At 68.7% G+C, this 13,676-nt stretch overlaps 2 protein-coding genes across 2 annotated transcripts; one reads left to right on the forward strand and one right to left on the reverse strand.

Moving 5' to 3' along the window:
• Positions 1-249: 249 nt before the first annotated feature.
• SLC8B1 (solute carrier family 8 member B1) lies at positions 250-5,667 on the reverse strand. Its single transcript, XM_062589998.1, has 15 exons — positions 5,378-5,667; positions 4,733-4,885; positions 4,582-4,634; positions 4,406-4,464; positions 3,824-3,928; positions 3,528-3,695; positions 3,335-3,442; positions 3,207-3,263; positions 2,780-2,910; positions 2,561-2,702; positions 2,137-2,258; positions 1,885-2,038; positions 1,664-1,744; positions 1,388-1,452; positions 250-1,207 (listed from the first exon to the last, which is right to left on the reverse strand). The coding sequence occupies exons 1-15, from the start codon at positions 5,459-5,461 to the stop codon at positions 1,010-1,012; spliced, it is 1,680 nt and encodes a 559-aa protein (XP_062445982.1). The 5' UTR covers positions 5,462-5,667; the 3' UTR covers positions 250-1,009.
• Positions 5,668-7,740: 2,073 nt separating this feature from the next.
• Positions 7,741-13,240, forward strand: PLBD2 (phospholipase B domain containing 2). Its single transcript, XM_062589975.1, has 12 exons — positions 7,741-7,934; positions 8,072-8,165; positions 8,280-8,438; positions 8,889-8,989; positions 9,680-9,894; positions 10,142-10,236; positions 10,324-10,484; positions 10,667-10,762; positions 11,237-11,308; positions 11,516-11,668; positions 11,839-12,001; positions 12,311-13,240. Exons 1-12 carry the CDS (start codon positions 7,741-7,743, stop codon positions 12,476-12,478), a joined length of 1,671 nt encoding a protein of 556 aa, XP_062445959.1. The 3' UTR covers positions 12,479-13,240.
• The last annotated feature ends 436 nt before the right edge of the window (positions 13,241-13,676 follow it).

Below are 13,676 nucleotides of genomic sequence, written 5' to 3' on the forward strand. Positions count from 1 at the left end.
GCTCCCCGGTGCGCGCCCCGCGGGCCTCGCTCGCCCCCGCGCCGCAGGGGAGCCGAGCCGGGGCCCGCGCTCGAGCCGCCAGCCGCCGCGAAGGCGAGAGGAACCGCGTCCCCGCGCCTCGGGGGCGGCGAGCGCGGGCGCCGCTCGTGTGCCGCTAGCTCGGAGCGGGAAGGCGCTGGGCAAGCCGCTGCGCAAACCCCGCCGCCGGCAAACAGCCCCGAAGCGGAGCGCGCCGCCGCCGCGCTTCGGTTTGGGTTTTTAATGGAGACTGTTTATTCCCGTACGGTGTCTAAGCCGAGCTCTGCCCAGAGGCCCACGGGTGGGGTGTGGAAACCTCGGAGTACCAAGTCATTTGCTACTGCTTTGTCCGCCCTAAGAGGAGAAGAAAAGTATGGTCTGAAGTTCAGGTTGAAAAACTGTAGCTTAAAACGGCAGGAGAAACCAGGTTCCGTGTTGGGGTTTTTTTTGTTTTTTGTTTGGGTTTTTTCCTTTTCTTTTTTCCATCCTACTTGGCTTGCGTTAAAAGCTAGCACCGCTCCGGAGCGATTCCTCCTGCTCAGCCCGCCTCGCTTCGCCTCGGCCGCTGTTTCGACCCGCGGTCTGGACGCTCGCCGTCCCTCGCCGCGAGCGACGGTCCCAAAAATCGCGCTCCAGCCTTCAGAGCTACCCCACCGCAGCGCGACTTCGAGCGCCCCGGAAGAACCGGGCCGAAGGCGCCGCGGGGCAAGTCGGGTGGGCGGGTGGGCAAGACCTTCCCGCGGGGCTGGTCCTGGGCTGCAGCTCCCCTGCGCTGCCCCGGCGCGAGGAGGCCGAGGTCTTTACCGCACACGGGGCACAGTCAGTGACTCGCAAATCCTTTTCCCAACTGGAAACGCCTCCCCCCCTCCTCGGGCTGCTGGCGGCGCATGCTGCCGGCGGGGGTCAGGTCGGAGGCTGCGTCCGCCCCGCGGCACCGTGGCCGGAGAGGAAAGGCCGCGCGGGCCGAGGTGCCGGTGGGGCCGGCGCCCCGTCAGACGGCGGCCAGGCGGATCACCTTGAACTCGGTCAGCAGGGCCACGCAGAGGAAGGCCAGGTAGTAGAGGATGAGGCAGACGCCGTACGCCTTGCCCAGCTGGAAGCACTGCGCTGGCACCGCCACGAAGGAGAAGACCAAGCTCAAGCCCAGGGCCCCGGCCAGGATCCAGACCAGGAGGCTGTCGGGTTCCAGCTGCCCGAGGCAAGAGGATGTTGGTGAGCGGTGGTGATGGTGACGGTGGGTCCTGCTGCCAACCCGCCTCGTGCCATTGCCCCCCGGCCTCGTCCCGCGCGTGCCGGACCTCGGGGCTGCCCCCAAGGCCGCCCTTCCGCCACCGCGTCCCCCGCGGAGCAGGATGACCGCCGGCTTTACCTTCACCACCATCTGGCTGCTGGTCATCTGCAGCAGGCAGCCGAGTCCCACTCCGACCAGGATGTCTGGGGCGAGCTCAGGACGGGCAAACAGCGTGGGAGAGGCCGGAGGGAGCCACGGAGCCGGCCGGCTCCCTGCCCGGCCCCTTTCCCGGGATCCCCTAGGGGCAAGGGCTCTCCAGAGCATCCAGGTAGGGAAACCGAGGCAGCACTGCCCTGCCCCCCCCCCCCCCCGCCACCCCCGTCCGGTCCCTGCCGCCGCCCGCCCAAAGGATACTGAAGATGATGCCGCCGAAGCAGGCGGAGAAGGCCATGCGGGGGTAGCCCTGCCGCGCCATGGTCAGGTCGGAGAAAGTGTCTGCAGAGGCAGAAGCGGGGAGGCGTCGGGGGGTGCCGGGCCAGGAGGGGGCAAAAAAATGGGATGGAGGAATCCCTTCGCCTCCCCGGCAGCGAGGAAGGGGCGGAAAGGGCCGGCTCCCGCGCCGGCGGTGCCCTTACCGCCGATGCTGTTGCCCCAGGCCAGCAGCGTCAGGCCCAGCACGGTGTTGCTCAGCTGGAAGATGATGCCCAGGGTCCGGAGGAGGTTCACCAGCTCCGTGGCCGCCGCGTTGATCCACATGGCGCTGGCCAAGAACCCCAAGAAGGCAAATACCTGCCGGGAAGGGAGCGAGCCGATCCCTGGATGTGGCGGGGGGGCGAGGTGGAGCGTGCAGCCCCTCTTCCCCCCGGGACCATCGGCCCCAGCCTTACGCAGTGGTACTTGGGGGGCTCCTCGTTGCTCGTGGTGCTGAAGATGAGAACCGCCACGACGGTGCCGACCAGCACGACCAGCGCCCAGACGGGGAAGACGCCCTGGATCTGGTACAGCCCGTCTGCGCGCGGTGGGGAGAGAGCAGGCGTCAGCACGGCGAGGGCCCACCAGTCTCCTGCCAGTGCTTTGGTCCCCCTTAAGCCACCTCTCCCCGAAGCCTCCCTGGAGCACCGAGCCAAGAGCCGATCCTCGGTGCCTCAGTTTCCCCAGGCAGGGGATGGCAGCCAAGGCAGCCTCCTTTCTGCCCCCAGACACCTGGATGCTGACACTGTGGTGGCGCTTTTGACCAATGTCCCCTCCTTTGAGGAGAGGAGCATTTTGGGGGCACACAGCAGCCCTGGGTGGGGTGTGGGGGTATCTTACAGGCGCCTGACTTCAGGGTGAGGATGCAGAGCAGGGGGCTGGTGACCACGTGCAGGCAGTTGAGTGGCCTCTTCCAGTTCAGGTCCTCCTTGTCGGGGTCCACGACGGGCACCGTGAGCAGCAGCACCAGCTCCACGGGGACCTGGGAGGAGGACGGTGAGCGGGGCCTGTCAGGAGGCAGCTTGTGCCCCGCATGGGCTGCGCCCAGCTCTTGCTCACCTTGAGCACCTTGAAGAGCCGCCAGTACCAGGGCTTCCTCCTCCACTTGCGGTAGTCCACAGGGCTGAGGGCCGTGGCCAGGATGTGCAGCGAGGTCTCCTGGTAGGGGAGCAGGGGCCGGTACTCCTCGCCTGTGCGGAGCCAAGGCTGTGAGCTGGGTATGGGGACCCCGTCCCATCTCCCCACGCACCCCTTGCTCCTTCCTTGGCCAGCCCTTCCAAGATGGGAAGGTGGCCATGGCCACCACCTGCATGGCCCAGTCCTCTCCCTGCTACCTGTCACCCTGCAGAGGGGACATCTCTTAGTAGGGAGGTGCTACTCTGGGCTTGGGCACACATGGCATCCTGGAGGTCCCTGGGACCTCCCAGCACCCCTGACCTCCCCCTGCAGGTGCTGGCCCTACCAGTGCCCCCACGACGCCTCCTACCATAGTCACCGCTGTTGGTGCCCAAGGACTCCCGGTCTTCAGTGTCCGTCAGCAGCTCTGCAGGGAGAGGAGAGCAGCAGTAGGCAGAGGCCCCAAGGTCCCACTGGCGCAGCGAGACCATCTCCTACCTGGCTCCCAGGGTCCAGGCGGGGGCAGCCCCTCCCCGCGCTGCCGCCGGTGGATCCAGGTGCAGAGCACCACGGTGAAGACGTAGAAGATGTAGAGCCCCAGGTAACCTGCAAAGGGGGGAGGGAGCTGTTGCCAGCCACCCACTCCATCCCAGCTCCTTCCTCTGCCATCGCCCTTAGCTGGGTGACTCACCCAGGGCCTCGCCCAGCCTGATCCTGCCGAAGTAGAGTACCATGAAGGTGAGGAAGACGGCCACCATGTAGAAGATGACGTCCCTGAGGAAGGGCCTGGAGGCAGCTGTGAAGGGCTTGACTAGGGCAATGCCTCCGGCCACCACTGTGGTCACGAACACACCAGCGCCTGCCAATGCAACGGGGGCCCCTCAGGGGAGGCCTCCTGCCACGGTGGCCTGGGGCTGCCGATCCTGCTGTCCTGTCCCAGGCAGCCTGTGGCTCTCCCCAGGCAGGAGCCAGCTGGGGAGTCCCTACCGAAGAGGGCGCCGATTGCCAGCCCTGCTGTCCGTGGGTCAGAGAAAGCCACCACAGCACTGAAGACGTCCGGAGCCCCATTGCCGAATGCCAGGAAGGTGACACCATGGAGAGGAGGTGTCAAGGAAAAGGCTAAGCTGGCTGCTCCGCATGAGGTGAGCTGGGGGCACGTGGGCTCCACTCCCACCCATTCATGGGCCCCACAGGATCCTCTCCCGGTGCCAGCATGGCATAAAGTACAGAATCAGGGAACGGCTGAGGATGAAAGGGATCTCTGGAGATCTAGTCCAGCCTCCCTGCTCGAGCAGGGTCACCTAGAGCACGTTGCCCAGGACAGCTTTTGAACATCTCCAAGATGTGTCTAGACAGCCTTTGAACATCTCCAAGGATGGAGACTCCATCGCCTCTCTGGGCAACCTGTTCCAGTACCCTGTGGTCCTCTCCCACCCATGCCCCAAAGCAGTCTCCCTCAGCTTGGTGCCAAGGGGGTCCAGAAGTCGTCTCGGCACGGCTGTCCCCTTCCCCTCCATTCCTCCCATCGCTCTTTCTGCCCGAGGGTGCCCCGGTGCCCCGCCAAGGATACTGCCACGTTGTGAGACAGCTTCAGGTTGGTGGAGATGGCCGACAAGTTGGGGCAGAAGCTGGACAGGCAGAGAAGGAGACAGAGCAGTCACGGGGGCTGCGCCAAGACTTCTGCTCTGCCCCGCAGGGCTCTTCCCCAGGGGACGCGGCTGGTAGGACCCCGCCAGACTACTCACAACTTCTCCGCCGTCACACCGAGGATGACGAAGAGGTACAAGAGCCAGCAAGCCTGTGGGGCCGAGGGAGGGTCAGCACCGGGAGCGGGGCGCAGAGCACCCCAGCCGGCCCGCATCACCCCTCGCGCCCAGCCCGCGTGCCCGTCCTTACGTAGAGGGCGACGGCCAGCGGCAGCAGGCGCGCGGGGAAGACGCAGAAGATGCCGTTGAGGTAGTCGAGGAAGCCACCCTCCAGCTGGCAGTCGGGGTTGGTCTGGACGAAGTGGCACCACTCGGAGCTGTTGCGTTTCCGCACCTCCCAGCACTGCGCGGGCGAGAGGCGCGGGGAGGTGAGCGCCGGCGCGGGGCCCTCGCCGCTGCCCTGCGGCCGGGCGCCTTTCGGTGCAGTCCTCTTCCTCCCTCTGCCTCGGTTTCCCCATCTGTCCCATACACACGCCCTTGGACTCGGGCCATGCTGGAGACCGGCACGAGCGGGTTTAGCCCGCTGCGCCCATCACCGAGGTGTCTGATAAAGCCCAGAGAGATCCGCGGGGAGACCGCAGCCTGGCTGGGGGCCGAGGCGGGGGGGCCGAGCCGCGGGGCAGGCAGGCAGGCAGGGAGCCTTCCCCCCCCCCCCGTGGGGGCAACAGCCCCCTGCGCTGCAGCTCCCGCCGGCTCGTCCCACGAGCGACGCGGGGGGGGGGGGGATAAAATAAAAAATTCAGGTCTGTGCTCGCCCGTCCGAGGGCGAGTTCAGGGCCCCGGCGCCCCCCGGCGCGCCGCCCGGCGCCCCCCCCCCCCCCCCGAGCACACTCACGTCCGCCGCCTTCCCGGGGCCCGGCAGCGGCGCGCCGCCGTCGCCCGCGGCCCACGCCGCGCTCAGCGCCCACGCCGGCCCCATGGCGCCCACGGCGCGCCCGCGCCGCCGCCTCTGCCCCGGCCCCCGCGGGCCGCTTTCGCAAGCGGGGAGGTTTCGGCCGTTGCGGGAAATGCAGAAGTTGTCCGCGGCGCGGATCAGCGCTGGCCGAGGCGGCCGCAGAGGGAGAAGCTGCGCTGCGCGGGGCTGCCCCCGGCCATGCTGCGCGCCCCGGGCCCGGGAAGGCGCGGCCGAGCCGCCGCGGCGAGCCCCCGGCCCGGCCCGGCCCGGCCCGGCGCCGCCCAGAGCGGCGCTGCGAGGGATTAAAGCAGCGGGAGCGACGCCCGGGGCAGCCGAGCCGCCGCCGCGGCCCCGCCGCCGGGTGCAGGCAGCTGATCCCCCCCGCCCCGTCGGGCGGCTCTTAAAGGGACCGCCACCCTTTGCTCTTAAAAGCGCAGCGTCCCATTTCCAGCGCTGCCGTCTGGGGGAGGGGAGAGAGGGAGCAAAGCGGGACATGGGAGTGGGGGGGTGGCACAATCTCCCCGCCCCCAGGGCGGGGAAACGAGAGCCGCCGCGGTTAGTGCCTGCTCCGGCCTCACCCGCAGGGCGCAGGGCGGCGGGGGGGGGAGGTTTGGGGGTGCACGGTCCCGCCGCCGCCCCCAGGCAAGGCTCCCCCCCCCCCGTGCTCCGCGGCAGCCCCCGCGGGGGGCTCGGGCCCCCGGGGTGCAAGAGGAAACCTCGGAGAAACCTCTGCCCCCCGGGACTGCACGGCCCGGGGCCCCCGCTGGGGTGCTGCGCCCTGCTTGGCCCCCGCACCGCTTCCCCTGGGAGGCCGCTTTGGGCGCTGGGGGTGTCCCCGGTGGGGACCCCGCTGCCGGGGATGCCCCAGGGCAGGCTTTGCAGCTCCTTCGGCCCTCGGTCTCCCGAACTGTCAGCTCTCGGAGGCTGCCTGAGGATCCCCGGGGCTGTGGGGCGCCCCGGCAGCCCCCGGCCCCTGCTGCCAGCTCCCTCAGCCCGGCCCAGCGGCGCAAAGTCACGGCGCTGGGCGGGAGCCGAGGGCTTCGCGGGACTGCAGAGCCCGTTTCCCACCCTGGCTCATCTCTTCCCAAATCCCGCTGGGGACAGCCGGGCGGAGGCAGAGGCACAAGGAAGAAAAACAGAGACTGGCAGGCTCTGGCTCTGGCGAGGCCCCAGCTCACCTGCCGCCCTCCTGCCGCACGTCACGAGCGCACCCGGCCTCAGGGCTTGTGGCTGTTTTGGGGCTCATGATTAAAAAAAAAAAAAAAAAAAAAAAAAAAGCGGGGCGCTGCTACGCTCAGGGGAAGGGCGGCTTTGCGCATCGCAGGTTTTCGGCTCCGCCGCGAGCGGCCCCGGTGGCCAGGCGGCCCCGAGGGTGTCTTTGCGGTCTCCCCCCCGAGGTCGGGTGCCGCAGGCTGGCGGCAAAACGCCTCCGCAGGGACCTGCCCAGCCGGGACCCGCGGGAGGCCGGAGCGTGCCGAGCCGTAGGCAGGCACCGGCGGGATTGCACAAGCGCCAGGCGGGCCCAGCGCCGCGCGCAGCCGCCGGCTCCCCGCGCTCCGGCGCGGCCTCTGCCCGCGGCCGCGGAGCGGGCTCCGCACCTCTCCCGGCAGCCCGCAGCGGGCTCCCGAGGGGTCCCGGCGCTCGCCTCCCCCCCCCCACCCCCCACAGCCCACTGGTGCTGGGGTGCAGCGCGAGCCTGTCTGCCCGGGGCTGGGGGGGGTACGTGTGGGGCGGGGGGGGGGGTGCGTGGGCCCGGGTGCGTGTATATGGGGCAGGGTGTGTGTGTGTTTGTGGGGGGTGTACAGAGCAGGGTACGCGCGTGGGGATCTGGGGGTGGGGGGCGGTCCTGGTGTGTAGGTCCAGGGGTGCCCGTGGGTCTGGGCTGTGTGTAGGTTGAGAGCGTGTGGGTCTGGATGTGCATGGGCCCACGCGTGAGTGGGTCCGTGTGGGGGGGGGCAGGGCTGTGTGCGTGGGTCCGGGTGTGTGGGGGCAGGGCTGTGTGCGTGGGTCTGGGTGCTTGTTGGGGGGGGGCAGCACTCCGCGCGTGGGGCACGGCTGTGCGTGGGGCTGGGCCGTCCCCGCGCTGCGCCCCGCCACGTCCCACCGCGCAGCGCACAGCGCGGCCCGGCCCCGGGGGCGTGGCCCCCGTGCGGCCCCGCCCCTCTCCGCGCGGCCCCGCCCCTCTCCGCGCGGCCCCGCCCCGCCCCCGCGGTGGCCCCGCCCCGCCCCCGCGGTGGCCCCGCCCCGCCCCCGCGGTGGCCCCGCCCCCGCGCGGCCCCGCCCCTCCCCCGCCCGTGTCCGGCATGGCGGCGCTGCGGGCGGTGCTGGCGGCCGCGCTGGCGGCCGCGCTGGCCCCGCGCCCGGCCGCGCTGCCGCCGCCGCCCCGCAGCGCCTCGGTGCTGCTGGAGCCGGGCTCGGGGCGGCTGCGCGTGGTGCCGGGCCGGCAGCCCGCCGCCGTCGCCTGGGCCAACCTCACCGACCACGTCCAGGCCGTGGGGTAGGCGGCGGCGGCGGTGCGATGAGTGCGCGGGGGCTCAGCGCGGGCGCGGGGGCGCCGGCTGCCGCCTCCTGCCTGCCTGCCGCCGCCGCCCGCGCCGGGGGCCGCTGACCCCGCTGCTCTGTTCCCCGGCCCAGGTGGGCTTTCCTGGAGGTGGCCACCAACGGCACGTACAACGACAGCCTGCAGGCCTACGCCGCCGGGCTGGCCGAGGCCGCCGTGTCCGAGCAGGTAACGCGCCTGCCCCCGCCGCCGCGGCAGCCGGGGGCTCCCCGCGCGCCCCTCGGCCTCCCGCGCCCGAGCGCGGCCCCGCGCTGACGCCGCCGTGTCCCCGCCGGCCCCCAGCTCATCTACATGCACTGGATGAACACCATGGTGGGCTACTGCGGCCCCTTCAAGTACGAGACCGACTACTGCGAGAAGCTCAAGAGCTACCTCGAGGCCAACCTGGCCTGGATGGAGGAGCAGATGGAGAAGGGGCAGGAGCCCGAGTACTGGCACCAGGTGAGCCGCCGCCGGCCCGCACTGCCCCGCGGTCCCTCTCCGTGGACAAATTGGGGCTTTCCAGGAAAACGAGGGCTCGGAAACGCCCCCCGCGTCCTGGCCGCGCTCCAGGCGGGTGGCTCGGATCTGTCGCCGGTCGTCTCGCGGAGAGGAGAGGTGACTCAGGACTTTCTGTCCGCGAGAGCGGCTGGAGCCGGCGGGGCGCTGGGGGCCGCGCTGAGTCACGGCCCCGCCAGCCGAACCCCGCGGAGCCGCTGACGGTGCCGTTCCCCGGCACGCCGGACCTCGGCCGTGCCGTGGCCCGCGGGCTCCCGCGCTTCCCGCCTGCGGCCGCCTGGGCCAGCAGCTTCCCGTCGCCCCGACCCGGAGCGCGTGGGCGCCTGTGCGGGGCCCGGTTGTCCTCGGATCCCCGGAGCCGCCGGCGTCAGGCGCGTCCCCCTGTGCCCCCAGGTGCGCCTGGCCCTGCTGCAGCTGAAGGGCCTGGAGGACAGCTACAACGGGCGCGTGGCTTTCCCCGGCGGCAGGTTCTCCGTCGCGCCCTTCGGCTTCCTGTAAGGCCCTTCCCCAAGGGCTCTGTGGGGCCGGGGGGGAGGTTTGGGCATGGTGGGGGGGTCCCTGGGGGGATGCTGCCCCCGGGGTCAGGGTGCTGTGAGGAGTAGAGGGGAGCCATGGGGTGAGGGCGATTCCAGTTTGGCCGGTTGCTGGCATTTGATCCTCCGGGTACGTGGCACGGGGCGGCGGTGCCCGTGTCCTCGACTGGTGGGAGGGGAGCCTGGGTGTCCTGCGACACCCCTGCCTCCGTGCCGAGTCACCGCTCGGGTGGGAAGGGTGCTGGGCGCATGGGCAGGCACTCCTCGCGTTGGGTTGTCCTCCGGGCCAGGACACGAACCAAAGGAGGGTCTCTTCCTTCTGCGGTATTGTGGGCTGGGTTTGGAGGGTGGGTCCTCCACCTGCTGGTGCCCCTTGCCTCAGTTTCCCCGCTGCTGTGGTCACCTGTCCCTCCCTGCTCAGGCCGCTGGGGCCTTTCCTGTGCTGGCATCTGCGCCGGGGTGTGATGGAGAAACACCCTCCTGCCCGGACAGATGGGTGGACGGCACTGAGCCAGCTCGGCTCCTGCGCGCTGCGGGGAAAACGCAGGGCTCCTCGTGCACCCTCGCAGCCGTGCTGGGGGATCCCACCTCCCCACGGCAGCCCCCCGTCCGGTGCCGATACCCCACGTCTGTGTTCCTCCCCTCTCGCAGGTTGCTGCAGTTGGGGGGTGACCTGGAGGACCTGGAGTCGGCCTTCAACAGGTCGGCCGCGCCGCCCGTCCTGGGCTCGGGCTCGTGCTCTGCCCTCCTCAAGCTGCTCCCGGGCAATCGGGATCTCCTGGTTGCCCACGATACCTGGACCTCCTACCAGTCCATGCTGCGCGTCATCAAGAAGTACACGCTGCCCTTCCGCGCCTCGGCCCGCGGTGAGCGGGGGCCGCGCGGGCAGGACGCGGGTGCCGCGCTCGGCCGCCTCGCTCTCCCCGCCGGCGCTGCGGCGTGCGCCCGGATGGCGATTCCAGCCGGCGGCGCTGCCAGGGTCTGGGGGGCTCTCGGTCACGGAGAGCAGGGCCGGGCTCCTCGGAGGGCTGGGTTAGCAGTCGTGTTGTGCTCTGGTGTTTTTCTTTTCCCCCCACCCTTCTGATGCTCCCCCGCTTTGGTGACCCCTCCCAGGTAACGCTCAGATCGCAGGAAGCGTCCAGGTATTTTCCTCCTACCCCGGCACCATCTTCTCCGGAGATGACTTCTACATCCTGAGCAGCGGCTTGGTGAGTAGGAGCTGGTCCCACGGGGCTCCTTCCTCGCCTTCGCCCTGGAGCCGAGAACGGGTCCTGCTCACCTCCTGACTGCCGCAGGTGACGCTGGAGACCACCATTGGGAACAGCAACCCCGCGCTGTGGAAATATATCCACCCGCAGGGCAGCGTCCTGGAGTGGCTAAGGAACATCGTGGCCAACCGGCTCGCCCGGAGCGGCCCGGAGTGGGCTGCCATCTTCCGGCAGTTCAACAGCGGCACGTGAGCGGGGCAGGGCCGCGGGGCGGGATCTGGCACTGTGACCCTCTGGGGTGACCCGTTCCCGCCTGCGTATCGGGGTGGGATGTGACAAACGGCGCCAGATCCGTCTCTGAACAGCGACGATGTATGCGGTGAGGATGGGCAGCCGCTGGAGGGGGGGGTTTTTCCCCTTCTCTTGGCAGGTACAACAATCAGTGGATGGTGGTGGACTACAACGCCTTCTCGCCCGGGAAAGCTGGCCTCCGGCAAGGTGTGCTGACGGTGCTGGAGCAGATCCCGTGAGTACCTTTGACCCTGCCCAAAAGCCAGCTGCTGCTCGGTCATTGCAGAACCATTTCGTCTCACAGCTTTGTCCTCACCGATTCTGGAAAGCCGTAAATCCCGTGTGCCGTCTCCGCAGCAGCCCTCACACTGCCCCGGCTCAGCTGAGGTTGGAGTTTTTAAGTTGAGGGTGCAAACGCCAGGCAGGCTGGGCTTAGCTGTGCTGGCCGCCTCTTCTGGTGGCGGTTGCCCTTCTGCTGCGGCCAGGAAGGTGCTCGTGCTCGGCTGCGCTGGAGGTTTGCGGGGTTAAAGGCTCCTGGAGGTGCTTGTACGTGGGTGGTGGGCCGCCAGGACCCCTGACTTGGGTGGTGGCTTAGCTGTGCCTAGCCGGTGGGTTCCGCGAGGCGGGTGTACCCTCCTTTGCAGCACGGCCCTCCAGCAGCTCTGCTTTGCTTTGCCTTCTGATCTCATCTGTGCTGCTCTTGTTGCAGGGGCCTGGTGGTCGTGGCTGATAAGACAGAGCTGCTTTACCAGCAGGGATATTGGGCCAGTTACAACGTGCCGTAAGCTTCAACCAGCTTCATCTCTCCACTCATGTCCATCACCTTCCATCCCAGCCTCCCCTGACGTGGGGTGCCCTGGCCCGTGAGGGCTGGGCCCCCTTGACTCTGCTGGGGCCATGTAAGGGGAGGGTGGCTGGTGCTGCCCTACCTTGGGCTGCCCTGTGGGCCGCCCCAGGCCTGACTCGCCGGCCTTCTCACCTCCCCCAGGTACTTCGAGGAGATCTTTAATGCCAGTGGGAACCTGGAGCTGGTGAAGAAATATGGTGACTGGTTCACCTACGACAAGAACCCCCGTGCCCGGATCTTTCGGCGCAACCAGACGCTGGTGCATGACATGGACTCCATGGTCCGTCTGATGAGGTGGGTGCTGGGTGCTGGACTACCCCTGGAAGAGGTTTGGGGTAGATGAGGCACTCCAATGCTGCTCCCTGGACATCTCCAACCCTCGGGGTATATTTTTTCTTCGAAGCAATTTATTTTTTCCCCCTCCTTTGCTGCGACTCGTCTATACGGCTCTGCCCCTTCTCCAGGTTCAACAACTACCTGCGAGACCCGCTGTCGCGGTGCCAGGGCTGTGACCCCCCGCAGAACGCTGAAAACGCCATCTCTGCCCGCTCGGACCTGAACCCGGCCAACGGGACCTATCCCTTCCCGGCGCTGCGCCAGCGCTCCCACGGCGGCACAGACATGAAGGTGGGGGTCTGGGGGCAGGGAAGGCTGAGCCCACGGGGGTGGCACCCTCCCTGGTGCCAGGCTGCTGCGTGCGCCCCTTGGCGGCCCTTGGGGCCGGATGGCAAGACCAAAGCTGTGGCACCCTTGCCTGGGGCGTGCGGGGCCGTGGGATCTAGAGGTCTCCAGTTCGAGGCTTTCAAGGCTGCATCTCCGCTGCACCCCAGTCCCGTCCGCGCGTCCAGGCTGTGCCATCAGCTCTATCACCTCTTCCCTTCGCCTTCCTCACTTGCATCTTTCCTTTTCTTATTTCTCCCCCTCACCTCGCGCTAGATCACGTCCTTCAGCATGGCCCCGACGTACCGGCTCGTGGCGGCCAGCGGGCCCACGTGGGACAACGTGCCCCCCTTCCAGTGGAGCACCTCCCCCTACAGCAACCTGCTGCACATGGGCCACCCCGACCTCTGGAAGTTCCCCCCCGTCCAGGTCCACTGGGACTGAGCTGGGACCGCAGGGCCGGTTCCCGTCGTCTTCGCTGCCTTCATCCTCGGGCAGGGGATGAGCGCCCGCCCGTGCGCCGCGCGGCACCCCTGCGGCAGGAGGCCCGGCGCCGGGAGCAGCTCCCCGGTGTCAGCTGATGCTTGCGGCGATACCAGTTTGCTGATGGGCTTTGCCGTGCCGCCAGGGCTGGGCTTGGGTGGTGGAAACGGGGGTGCAGGGGAGGGACCCGCTCTGCCCCCTCGCCTGTCCCGCGGCCTCCTGTTTTTCTGGCTTTCTGTGGTTTTCTGCTGCTGCTTTTCCCCCTCCCTCCGGCACCTTCCCCTTGGCGCCGGGCTGGCGCAGGGGCCCCTTGCAGCGCGAGGAGCCGTGCCGGCGTCTGTGCCGAGGTGGCTCGGCCCCAGAGCGGGTACGGGACGGAGCCGGGGCACCCTTGGGTCTGCTCCCACCTCGAGTCGCCCTGCGGCGTGGGGGCTTCGGCCCCATCCTGCGAGATGAGCGCTGCCTCCCGCCCAGGCCCTTCCCCGGCCGGGGGGCTCTTCCCTGCACAGACCCCCGCGGCTCATCCTTTGGCTCTCGATGCTGGCCAGCTCCTGCGCAGGCTGGGCACCCCGACCCCCCCAAAATGGGGGTCCCTGGGAGGTTGGGGTTTGCTCCTCGGTGTCCCTGTGGCCACTGGGACAGCGATGTCCCATCAAGTTGGAGAGCAGTTGAGAGAACTGGTTTGGTTTTGGCAAATAAAATGATCTTTGAGCTGCGAAGTGACAGGAGCTGATGTTTTTGCGCTGTGTTTGGATTCTCTGATGGCCTGTGTAAGGGTTGGGCTCACGTGACAATCTTTCCCCTCTAAAGGGAAGTGTTAATGGGGCCTTTTAAAGAGCTTTGCCTGAGTCTCTGCTGTCTTCTGGCCCTAGGAGGAGGTAGGGGCATTTGCAACCCACTTCTCTGGGGGTGCAAGTGAATAAGGTTTCTTTGCCTCTGCATCAAACTCCTCCTGGTGGAGGCCTCCCGGTTACGCTTTGGCAGTTCGGGGCAGTAAGTTATTTCGCCGCCGCATGTTGATAGCTCCAGAAATGTGCAGATACTTCTAGTGGGGGGGGGGCAGGTAACTCATGCACGGGGGGAGATGGGGTGCAGCCTGGGGCGCCTGCGGGAGGAGGTGACTGGAGAGACCCCACAGCCGAGACCCCCTACGATGGGG

The sequence above is a fragment of the Rhea pennata genome, chromosome 17 (genome assembly GCF_028389875.1).
Source record: "Rhea pennata isolate bPtePen1 chromosome 17, bPtePen1.pri, whole genome shotgun sequence".
NCBI lineage: Eukaryota > Metazoa > Chordata > Aves > Rheiformes > Rheidae > Rhea > Rhea pennata.